Source organism: Postia placenta (assembly GCF_002117355.1).
Source record: "Postia placenta MAD-698-R-SB12 unplaced genomic scaffold POSPLAscaffold_17, whole genome shotgun sequence".
NCBI classification, from domain to species: domain Eukaryota; kingdom Fungi; phylum Basidiomycota; class Agaricomycetes; order Polyporales; family Adustoporiaceae; genus Rhodonia; species Rhodonia placenta.
In genome coordinates, this window is record NW_020169848.1 from 66,886 (window position 1) to 77,870 (window position 10,985).

General features: G+C 55.5%; 6 protein-coding genes across 6 annotated transcripts; 3 read left to right on the forward strand and 3 right to left on the reverse strand.

Moving 5' to 3' along the window:
- Positions 1 to 69: 69 nt before the first annotated feature.
- On the reverse strand, positions 70 to 424 carry POSPLADRAFT_1155872 (hypothetical protein; the record flags this gene model as incomplete). Its single annotated transcript, XM_024486997.1, has 2 exons — positions 70 to 230; positions 304 to 424. 2 exons carry the CDS (start codon positions 422 to 424, stop codon positions 70 to 72), a joined length of 282 nt encoding a protein of 93 aa, XP_024334351.1.
- A 1,351-nt stretch (positions 425 to 1,775) lies between these two features.
- On the reverse strand, positions 1,776 to 2,531 carry POSPLADRAFT_1041545 (hypothetical protein). Its single transcript, XM_024477929.1, has 5 exons — positions 2,462 to 2,531; positions 2,298 to 2,397; positions 2,126 to 2,243; positions 1,986 to 2,069; positions 1,776 to 1,927 (listed from the first exon to the last, which is right to left on the reverse strand). The coding sequence occupies exons 1-5, from the start codon at positions 2,475 to 2,477 to the stop codon at positions 1,919 to 1,921; spliced, it is 327 nt and encodes a 108-aa protein (XP_024334352.1). The 5' UTR covers positions 2,478 to 2,531; the 3' UTR covers positions 1,776 to 1,918.
- Positions 2,532 to 5,758: 3,227 nt separating this feature from the next.
- On the forward strand, positions 5,759 to 7,303 carry POSPLADRAFT_1155821 (hypothetical protein; the record flags this gene model as incomplete). The annotated part of the gene is made up of 9 exons (XM_024486989.1): positions 5,759 to 5,891; positions 5,954 to 6,231; positions 6,292 to 6,355; positions 6,464 to 6,515; positions 6,571 to 6,649; positions 6,701 to 6,886; positions 6,951 to 6,976; positions 7,033 to 7,080; positions 7,153 to 7,303. 9 exons carry the CDS (start codon positions 5,759 to 5,761, stop codon positions 7,301 to 7,303), a joined length of 1,017 nt encoding a protein of 338 aa, XP_024334353.1.
- Positions 7,304 to 8,374: 1,071 nt separating this feature from the next.
- POSPLADRAFT_1155659 (hypothetical protein) lies at positions 8,375 to 8,954 on the forward strand (the record flags this gene model as incomplete). The annotated part of the gene is made up of 2 exons (XM_024486965.1): positions 8,375 to 8,603; positions 8,671 to 8,954. 2 exons carry the CDS (start codon positions 8,375 to 8,377, stop codon positions 8,952 to 8,954), a joined length of 513 nt encoding a protein of 170 aa, XP_024334354.1.
- A 609-nt stretch (positions 8,955 to 9,563) lies between these two features.
- Positions 9,564 to 10,114, reverse strand: POSPLADRAFT_1036653 (hypothetical protein; the record flags this gene model as incomplete). The annotated part of the gene is made up of 3 exons (XM_024477161.1): positions 9,564 to 9,687; positions 9,764 to 9,860; positions 9,922 to 10,114. 3 exons carry the CDS (start codon positions 10,112 to 10,114, stop codon positions 9,564 to 9,566), a joined length of 414 nt encoding a protein of 137 aa, XP_024334355.1.
- A 446-nt stretch (positions 10,115 to 10,560) lies between these two features.
- POSPLADRAFT_1155814 (hypothetical protein) lies at positions 10,561 to 10,915 on the forward strand (the record flags this gene model as incomplete). The annotated part of the gene is made up of 2 exons (XM_024486987.1): positions 10,561 to 10,681; positions 10,755 to 10,915. 2 exons carry the CDS (start codon positions 10,561 to 10,563, stop codon positions 10,913 to 10,915), a joined length of 282 nt encoding a protein of 93 aa, XP_024334356.1.
- Between the last annotated feature and the right edge of the window lie 70 nt (positions 10,916 to 10,985).

A 10,985-nucleotide genomic window follows, 5' to 3' on the forward strand; every position in this document is an offset into this window, starting at 1 on the left:
GACGTCGTCATCACAGGCTTTACGAACCAAACGATATTCTTCGGGCAACCAGGGTCCATTTGCTAATCGTCAACGCAACCCTTCACGAATCACAGGGCAAGCAGTACTCCCAACTCCAAACCCTCGTCGTCGCACCGTCATCATCAGCTGCCCATCAGCCTCCAGCTGAACACGCACGGACGCCATGTCGACATCCCGTGGTTGAAACGCAATCTCCCATTCGTAGTGTGCTGCTCACACACCGATATATGTCAGCGCTCTGTCTCGTCCAAGATGCCCGCGAGGAGGAACCAAGCGCCTCACATTCTTTCTCCACGTTCCATGCGTCTACCACCACAGCGACACGGCTGCCGCGCTTCGCATACACAGTCACCATCTCCGGCGATAGGCCTTGACACAGCTGCGCCGAGAACCGATGCTGCATGGACGTGGATTGCAGCTCCAGACGTGCCGTGTGACCTGCGCGTCGGTTGCGCGCAAGCGGAGACTCGGGGCGACACAAGCCACCAGCAGACTCATAGGACGAAGAAGCTAGAGGATCGTCGTTAGAGTTTGCGCGTGTCGCCAGCGCCGTAGGCTCGACGGTGGGCACTGAGAACAAGGATCCAAGCGAGCGCGAACAGGACAGACAAGACGCGAGGATCCTTGAACCAGCGGGTCTTGCAGCGTCTATGTCTCTAGTCGCCGGAGGTGGGGCATACGGCAGGCAGGATACATCATCGACTCCAATTGCAAGGACGTCGCCAGACTCCGAGATCAGGCGCAGTGACGGTGCCCGTGCTCGCCGCGGATACAAGGCTGTTGCATTGAGGGATGTCGCTCTTGTAGGCAGGCAGTTCTCGCGCGCCTTGAATGAGCCATCTAGCGTAGACGTCCATCAGCGTGGTCGATAGCAATGAAAGAGTCATGAGCGCTGCCTCACCCACACCCACTGAACAGACAGGACGGGGTGGTTGCCGAGACGTGATCCCGAGTTCTGCAAACGACCGCTGTTTGTTTGTTGATGCTCGTGATATTGACCTAGACACGCCCTGTGTAACGGTACTAGCTCCCAGTGGGAGAGGTGTGCCGGTGTCAAGTGTGTCAATGGCGGTGATGCTGCGACTGGCGCCGAGTCCTCGCAGAATCCCAGGGTTGGTCAACGAACGGAGCCGTGCGCGAGTGCCATGACAGAGAGACATTGGTAGAGAATATCGTACACGGCCGTAGAGGATGGAAGATGTAGAGTTGCGCTGCCTGAGACATCCGCCATCGATTCCGATGCTGACTGCACTGGACGCGTCAGGGAGTGGTCCAAGTCGTTACTGCAGCATGTCCACACGAAGCACGCGACATGGCTACATTTGTCAGTGAAGGTGCACATCTGAATGTCTTCCAACATGTTCGGCATTGAGGTGCACAAAGCAAGCTGCAGCCATCGCGCACTCTACTTGCCGGAATCACGTCCACGCTAGTCGGGATGTCTTGCAAACATAGCCGAACCTAGAAGACAAGGCATTCGTGACTGTGATGAAAATGTACGCATTCAACTAGGAGTAATCATGGACGTTGCAACGAAGCAGCAGGCGCCTCTATAGATAATTTTGAACAGCAATATTGACAAGTACACACAAAGAATATTTCTGCTATGACGTCATGTCCCGGCGAACGACGGGTCTGCTGGGTAGACGTTCAGGCGCAAGAAATGTCAACCCACAAGACGCTCTGCAATGGCTACTCTTATATACGGCGCAACATCGCACATTACGCCACAATCGTGCATAAGAACAGAAATGTCTGGTATCATGCGTGATTCGTTACGTGTAAGTGGGGGGATGTAGCAACATCACAATGCAGTGGTCGTCTACATGCAATAAGACCGATGTAACCAGTATTATAAGGCGGTCCGTAAAAATCTATCCCCAAGGCAAAGCGGAGCTTATGCGGTCTGAAGTGGCCATATCATGTCAGCACAGCGGACTTAGCACGCCAGGTCCGCAACTCACCGAGTCCTTGAGCCAGGTAATGAGGTCGTTGCGGTCCTTCTCCTTCTTGAGACCCGCGAACGCCATCTTCGTACCAGGGATGTACTGTACCAGCCGTGGTGTCAATACTCCGTGACCATGACGTGGGCACCCCAACGCACCTTTTTGGGGTTCTCGAGGTACTCGAAAAGAGTCTCCTCCTCCCAGACAACACCCTTGTTGACATTGGCAGCAGTGTATGAGAAGCCTTCAACCTGACCAGACTTGCGACCGAAGAGACTACGCGAACGTCAGCCTCACACGTCCCACGTCGCAAACATCGCCAAGACGTACCCATGCAAGTTGGGGCCAACCTTGTTGGGCTCGCCCGCGCCGACGGTGTGGCACTGAGCGCAACGGGTCTTGAACAGACCAGCACCCTTGTTAGCGTCACCTACAATGAGGTCATTCAGGATGCGCCATTCGTTTGCCTCCAAGAGGTTGCTGAGCACGCTCACCAGCCTGGAAAGGCATGTCTAGTTGTCTAGAGGTCGTAAGGTAGGGAATAGATATACAGCACGAGGATGGGTATGCTCGAAGGCAGAGGTGTGATGACGCTCGGAACGCGTCGAAATTTTGGTTATAAGTGCACCTGAAACCGGTTCCTCCCGGCCAATCTGCCAGCCAATCACAGTCGGCCGATTCCGTCCGTACGGCTCAGCCACAACGCCCATGTTCCTGCATGTTCTCGGCGAGCCGCCGTCATCAACGCTGGGTTTACCCGGGCCCGGCGCCGCCGGCGCTCCCTGCAAGCGCCACGTGCACAACGCGGTGCACGTGAACTGTGGGACTCGCGCAACGTGGGAATGCGCGCGCATAATTCGAACTCCGTTAGTCCGGTTTGTTTTGCGCCGTCATCGCCGCGCGCGTCCGCGAACGCGTCCTGCGCCTCCCCGTCCTTTCTCCTCGCCGACTAGGTTGTGTGCGCGCTGGCGACGCTTTAAACATATATGCAGGGCAGCAGGTCCTCCTCTCAAACTATAGCAGCCACAGTGCAGGTCCAGATGATACCCGCCACCGGTTCTCAGCCCCCAGCATCCAAGCGCAAGGCACATGAGGATGGCAACCCACTACTCAACGCGGGGAAGAAAAAGAAAGACGTATGTGTCGTGTCGTTATGCGATGTACCGTGCTAGCTCATTCTGTGTCCGCAGACATCAAAGAATAAACGGAAATGTGAGTGTTACACCGTCCCTTTGTCTAATACCAGTCGACGTGCCCCGTAGCTCTCCATCTACTGATCATCCATGAGTTGTGCGACTCGCCTACGTAGCAGCCTACAGTAATATCGATCCTACTCTGTAGAACGCTCCACTTGGAGGGCATAAGACGAAATCTACGCGAGGTCTACAGCTACAAGTCCTACCAGGCTTAACCACTTCGCCTAGTCTGCTTCCTGGCTCAGTTCTGTTTGAGACTGTAACATCCGTTAGATACTGATGTCAATTCCGTAGTGAATGGCGAGGAACAACCAGGTGGCCTTGTCATTGTACGCGCACCGTCAGCACCTCCGTGGACTACACAACAGAACGGCCACACCGAAACTGCACCATCACAATCACTGCCACCCCGAGCCTCATCTCGTCCTCCATCCAGTCAACGACAAAATCCACATCCCCCGGATCATTCAAAGCAGCCGTCGAAGAAGTTCAAGGCTGATGGGAGCACTACGACCGCGCGTCAGCTAAGCAAAGGCAAAGACAGGGAGCTACAGCCGAGTACACGCGCGGAGCCTGAGGTCGATGAGGATGTGCGGCAGATGCAGTCCGAGGCAGACATCCTACGCCGGAAATCACAGGCAGCGGAGCACTCGGTAGGCACTCTCAACGAGGGCTTTGAATTTCCCCCACCCAGGCCAAGCAGACAACAAACACCTCGGGTCCGTGAAGCGTCCCTCCCTATCCTTCAACAAGAGACGCCGCAGATCGAACGGAATCGATTCATGCGAGGCGAGCCTTCTTCTAGTCATAGGCGGAAGAGATCGCTCAGTCGTGGTAAGCGGTTCAGTTCTAGTTTCGAGAATACGGGAATTATTTGTAAGAGCTAAGCAGTATGTCTTAACGTGTCTTGCTCATTGTATTGTAGCACAACCGCACACATCGGTGGCAGACTCAAGTTTTCACAAACACATCGATGGCGAGCTTCCGGAACCAGCGCGGGCGCGGCAGCTCCTGATCTGGTGCTCGCACCGTGCCATGAACACCCCCACGGATAGTGCACAGGGCTCGTCCTCGAAGCGGCGAGAGTCGAAAAAGTCCGGCAAAGATCCACCCCCTCTGTCTGATGAGGCCACAGCGCTGCTCAAACGAGTGCAGGAGGGCGTCATCCGAATGCTGGCGGACAAGAAGATCGATACCAACGTATATAGTGCCGAGGACGACCGAGAGCCGTCACGGCCAAAGAAGGAGAACGAGCAAAATGTCAAGAACCGCGCTCGCGAGATCCGATTTAATGCACATATCCAAAGGTGTGTGGCCCCATTCCTGACCGGATTTTATTGAATCTCAGAGTGTTCGATGTATTGTAGATCGAAGGCTGAAGAGGATGCGTGGTTGGAGGTCTCACATCAATACAATACCTATCGGGCGGAGATGCTGGCTGAGCTTGAGAAGCAGTCTTTAGCAAAGGCCAAGGGCAAACAGCGCGCATCTGCGGACGAGATCGATGAGTGGGAGGTCGATGAGCGAGCATTGTCAGAACACTTCCGGAGGAGCGGGAGCTTAGACCTCGCACGCAAGGTAGTTGGCCCAGAGGGAGGCAAGAGTCCCCTTGGTGGCCGCCTACAGGATCTGGAGTACACGGTGCGACGCAATTCGTTTTTCGTACGCTCATGTACTAATTTCGATTTAGGTGGACCACCTGCACACACTCGCGCATTCAGCCCTCGAGACCACGCATATAGCAGAGTTCGATCTGAACCGCCGCTTTGCCCTGCTGAACATCTCCTTATCGACACGCGCGCAGCCCGCCCCGTCTTCCGTACCTCACAATCCCGGCGCATTGTCGTCATACTTGCCGCCAAGCCTGACACGCCCGCCACCCACTACCGATCCCCAAGACCTCCTGCGTGCCCTCTCCCGCATTGACGCTGAGCGACCGCAGAACCAAGTAGGCGATGCGGCGCGGCGGGCGGCCCGGGAAGTGCAACGCGCGGCGGATGCTCCTATCGGTATGTCGGAACGACGGCTAACGGGCGTGCCTCCTCCAACACCGCGCAAACCGCCAGGGACACCCCGGAGAGCCACAACACCGGGGAGAGGGAGATAAGGGGGCTCATGAATTATGTCTGTATAGTCGCCTGGGACTGTTCACTTCTATTTTTTACAATGCGTATCTTCGACCTTCGACTGTTTATTTCATACTAGCTGCTCGTACAGTATCATTTGGCCTTTTGACGGGATATGGTCTCTGTTTATATCCGCTGCGCCTCACATTCGGCAGGAAGTGGGGACGGCGACATGTATTGGTATTGGATATTGTGCCGTGGGCTGTGTTAGCATCGGAAATGTATCCATCCTCGTAATGTGTAGCTTAGAGTGTGCATCTCATCTCGTTCACGACGTTCGCACTGCAGGCTTTGCAACACAGGCGCGCTGTCATGAGTGCTGTCGCAGCTCTCATGCAGCGCTCATCTTCTCCATCCTCTCTGCTACTCAGCGTCGCGGCTAGCGTCCTGGACTTTCGTCAAGCTTTGAAGTCGACGCCTGTATTGCTCTCTAATTAGCTACAGGCAAGGCTGTGTAGGCTTGCGTACCATGATCTGCGCAAAACAGGTCTTTCGATGCTTCAGGTGTCTCGAACGCGCCGGCGACAAGCTCACTGGGGCTGCAGGCCCTGTCTTCGTCACACTAGGCGCTGTCCTGCTCTCGACGGGCGCATTCTGTTTCTGTGAGCCCCTCTCACAATCCAGTCGCTGCCATGCGCAGCACTCTGGCTGACCGCTCGCACAGTCGAGGTAGTCCGCCCATCCGTACCCCTTCCTTTGTTTTCGACGCCCATATGCGTTCTCATCGCATTCAACCTGCTCATGCACTACTACTGGGTCTGCGTCGTGCCGCCCGGCTTCGTGACGGACACGCCCCGCACACCGGGGAAGGGTCTGCTGTGGGCACGCAAGCGGCGAAGCGCACGCAACCGAGCATTGACGGGCGTGCGTTGGTCGGATGACGTGCAAATCACGCCCGGGACGCTATCGCGCTGTCGGAAATGCAGTATTCTGCGGCCAGAGGTGAGTGCACGTATCATGTAGTGAAGGCCCGCGCTGAGATGTTGTCATCGTGCCACGGAGAGGTCCCACCATTGTAGGATTTGCAACCGCTGTGTGCTCAAGTATGACCATCATTGTCCAGTGCGTCTTTCATCGACGTGAAAAAAAAAGGTCGATGACGGCTTACGGGCTTGGGAACAGTGTATGCCGCGCCCCGGATGTGATCATGGTTCTAAAGGCTGACTACGCGCAGGGATCAACCAATGCGTGGGCCTGCATAATGAGCGACATTTTGTCTTGTTCCTGTGCGTGCCGCCCCTCTATGAATGACATTTTTACACTTGACACGGTTATACATAGCATATACCTCGTCGTGTCAACCTTCTTCTACGCCCTCTTCGGCTGGCGTTATGGCCTCAATGCGCTGGGCTGGTATGATGTAGGCCCCCTCTCTGCCTTTTATCTATGAGACATTCACACCCCCGATTAGGACGAGGCATGGCCGTACTGGTCGCCGCCAGTACCTTTCGTCGCAACCTACGTGCTTTCTGTGGTGCTCTGTTTAGCGGTTGTCATCATGGTCTCGTGGCATCTTTGGGGCATAGCGTGCGGGGAGACATCCGTCGAAGCCGCCGACCACGAGCAGTATCGTACGCTCGTAAGCGGCCGTGGTGAGGTGCGTATCACCTACACCTCCTGCGCGCAAAGCATGTTGTAGCTGAGTCCACACATGCAATCAGACGTTCGTGAACTCGTATGATCTTGGGTCAGTGCAGGGTGCACTTCACGCAGCTTCGTGCACGGCTGACCCGTTCTACACAGGAAACGCAAGAACCTCGAGCTGTTCTTTAATATTGGCAAGGACGGCTAGTGAGTTCTTACCCTGCACTGCACAGTTGCCTCTGTTGACGCATCCCAATCAATCGCGGCTCTACTCGCTAGTCCCATTTACACCCTGCTCTTCCCCTTCCGTATCGAACCGTACACCGATGGACGCGCATGGGCTCGCCGACCAGGGTACGAGCGCCACGGCGGGCTCCGGGCGGGCGAGGAGCTCACAGACGAGGAAGAGGACGCTGATGCAGGTGCATAGCCAATTTCCGCCTATTCATGAGGAAATCATTAAGTTGGAAAGCGCCGCAGTGGCGCCATGAATACTATGGTGAGTAGTACGTCCAGACCCGTTTGGGGCCATTGGGAGGTGGCTGGCGGTGGTGTTCCATGATGACAATTTGCCGGGGCCATATGACCCTTCGGGGGCGGCCTGCCTAGTGGTGGGCTTGCTCCGGGAAGAGGATTGATCGACGTCCGGCTTCTATGCGCGTCGTATGACGCAGCGTGATTTTCTGATTATTATTGGTGTCATTGTCTGCTTCTTGATTGTGCTCGCTACTGACTAAAATACACTTTACTATAGATGGGCGCATGGATGGCTAGCATCACATTCGATAGTTTACATGGAAGACGTGTAGTTTTGCGAGAGCTAGATAATCAATTTAAGCTGAAACCTCACCGATGGTATGCGGTATCGCGGAACACTGGACTACAAAGACAAGGCGGTCCATGGAGCCAGCATATCCCACAGTCCAGTCGACTCTAACTACTCTGCAGCCTGCTTGCTATGTACCCTGTAATCCAAGCGCCGTTGATCGGACTCGTCAGGCTCCTCGCTGGGCCTATGCGACGCTGAGCCCTGAGCCGCAACGGTCTTCCGACGGCGTAAGGAGCGACAGAGGGCGCCATTGTCAGCACGCCCCAGATCATCGTCATGAGTGGAATCTATTAGTTGGGGTACGTCTAGGATGTGCTTTCTTGCACTAGACAACCGGATCTTCGCGGTCAGCATGCCTGGGCCAGGATGCAGATGTATCAGTCAATTTTTTCCGAATGAAATGAGTTGAGATCATGCAGATTTTGAGGGGATCTTCTACGCAGTCCGAGTCGAAATCTTGCTCAAGTGACGACATATAGTCCTGACCAAGCGCCCGTCGAGCGTTGTCTGACATAGCGCTTGACGGGCGCTTGATCTGCTCCGCGCTCTTAATTCCCGCTGAAGTCTCGTTTTCTCCTTCCTCATACAATTCGATACCCCTACCATCTCTAGGACTTCGACCACCATTAGATATCGTTTGCTCTGCTGTTCCGGCTCGAATACATACCAGCCATGTCTTTCGTCGCGACACGACCCAGGCCGTCTACCTCCGCTCCTTCGGATGGCTCTCGCACCATCACGGTCCACGACAACCAGCCCGGCGAGGGCGATGCCTCCCCTAACGCAAATAGCGAATCCGTTGGACGCTTGCGTCTGCGTGGTGCTCCCCGCAACCGGCCGCGCGTAGTCTGGAGGGAGGATGTGGTCGATAACGAGGGTGCCGGGAAAAAGTCTTCGAAAAGTAGGCTTCTTCATGACGATGCGCTGCGTTCGACACTGAACAATATTCATATTCTGGTGTATTCTAGTCTGCTGTATATATCACAAGCCCAAGAAGTTCGATGAATCCTCGTCAGAAGAGTCATCCGACTCGGACTCAGACTCCTCGTGCAGCCATGGCCATCCCAGCCGCTCACACCGACATCATCACCCCGCCACAAGCGGGAGTGCTGATGGCCAGGCTGTCCGAGGTGGGGATAGCGGGACAGTTGTCGAGGAGCTGAGTGATATTTCTGACGACGTGAACATGTACGAACGGATGTCTGGGGGGAGGAAGTCGCACAAGAAGGGGAAGAAGCCCGTGCGGGATTAACGAATGTGCGTTTGGTATGTCTGGTCTTGGATGTGTTGCGACTGTGGCCCTGATGCATCGTTGACAAGTCTGGGTCGTGGATATTGTGTAGTATACAGCCCATGTAGTGTACGTTTCTTCTTTGCCCCCCAATTGCAACGCTCGCCCCACAGATGGAGAACATGGGCCGTGTGGTGTTTGCTTCATTCACCTTCGGACCTTTCTCCTTGTTTGCGTCCCCGCCATAAACCGCGTCATTCGATTCCACGCGGAACAAGCTCATACCTTCAGCTTTACGTATGACGGAGCGCTCAGCGAACCCAATTGTCTTTATCCCGTGGTCATGGTGCGGCATTATACGGCAGCGGCGTACTTGAAGTGAACGACAGGGCCCTCAAGGTAACATACACAGGCAACCTCCTGACCTAGCCCAAAAGGCCCGAGGTGTGTTTATTGCATAATTGCCGTAAGGCATCTTCCCCGCAATACCCAGCAGACGCGGAAACCCGCAAGCCAATGACTACAACAAGACGCGTGGCGTCTACGCTCTGCCGTATCTACAGGACAAAACGGTGCTACTCATATCTCGGCAAGTAGAGCGCGCGACGGTTGCTGTTCGTCTTGTACAATTCAATGCCGAACACGTTGGAAGACATTAAGGTGTGCATCTTCACTGACAAATGTTGCCGTTTGCCGTGCCGCGTGCTTGATACCGACATGCTGCAGTAACGACTTTGACCACTCCCTGGCGCGTCTAGTGTAGTCAGCATCGGAATCGATGGCGGACGTCTCAGGCAGCGAGACTCCACATCCCCCACCCTCTAACATACCTTGGCAGCATACGCCAACCGTGTACGATATTCTCTGCCAATGTCTCTCTGTCATGGTACTCGCGCACGGCTCCGTTCGTTAACCAACCCTGGCATTCTGCGAGGACTCGGCGCCAGTCGCAGCATCACCGCCATTGACACGCCCGACACCAGCACACCTCTCTCACTGGGGGCTAGTACCGCCACACAGGGCGTGTCTAGGTCAATATCACGAGCATTAACGACCAAACAGCGGTCGTTTGCAGAACTCGGGATCACGTCTCGGCAACCGCCCGGTCCTGTCTCTTCAGTGGGTATAGGTAAAGCAGCGCTCAAGGCTCTTTCATTATTATCGACCATGCTGATGGACATTTATGCCAGATGGTTCATTCAAGAAGGCACGCGAGAACGACCTGCCTACAAGAGCGATATCCCTCAATGCAACAGCCTTGCATCCGCGGCGGGGGCGGGCACCGTCTCTGCGCCTGATCTCGGAGTCAGGCGACGTCGTTGCAGTCGGGGTCGATGATGTATCCTGCCTGCCGTATGCCCCACCTCCGGCGACTAGAGACACAGATATTGCAAGACCCGCTAGCTCAGGGATCCTGGCATCTTGTCTGTCCTGTTCGCGCTCGCTTGGATCCTTGTTCCCAGCGTCATCCGAGGAGCCTACGGGGCCGGCGCTACGCGCGAAGCCTGACGACCCTCTAGCTTCTTCGTCCTATGAGCTTACTGGTGCCTTGTGTCGCCCCGAGTCTCCGCTTGCGCGCACCCGACGGGCGGGGCACACGGCACGTCTGGAGCTGCAATCCACGTCCATGCAGCATCGGTTCTCGGCGCAGCTGTGTCAAGGCCTATCGCCGGAGATGGTGACTGTGTATGCGAAGCGCGGCAGCCGTGTCGCTGTGGTGGTAGACGCATGGAACGTGGAGAAAGAATGTGAGGCGCTTGGTTCCTCCTCGCGGGCATCTTGGACGAGACAGAGCGCTGACATATATCGGTGTGTGAGCAGCACACTACGAATGGGAGATTGCGTTTCAACCACGGGATGTCGACATGGCGTCCGTGCGTGTTCAGCTGGAGGCTGATGGGCAGCTGATGATGACGGTGCGACGACGAGGGTTTGGAGTTGGGAGTACTGCTTGCCCTGTGATTCGTGAAGGGTTGCGTTGACGATTAGCAAATGGACCCTGGTTGCCCGAAGAATATCGTTTGGTTCGTAAAGCCTGTGATGACGACGTCG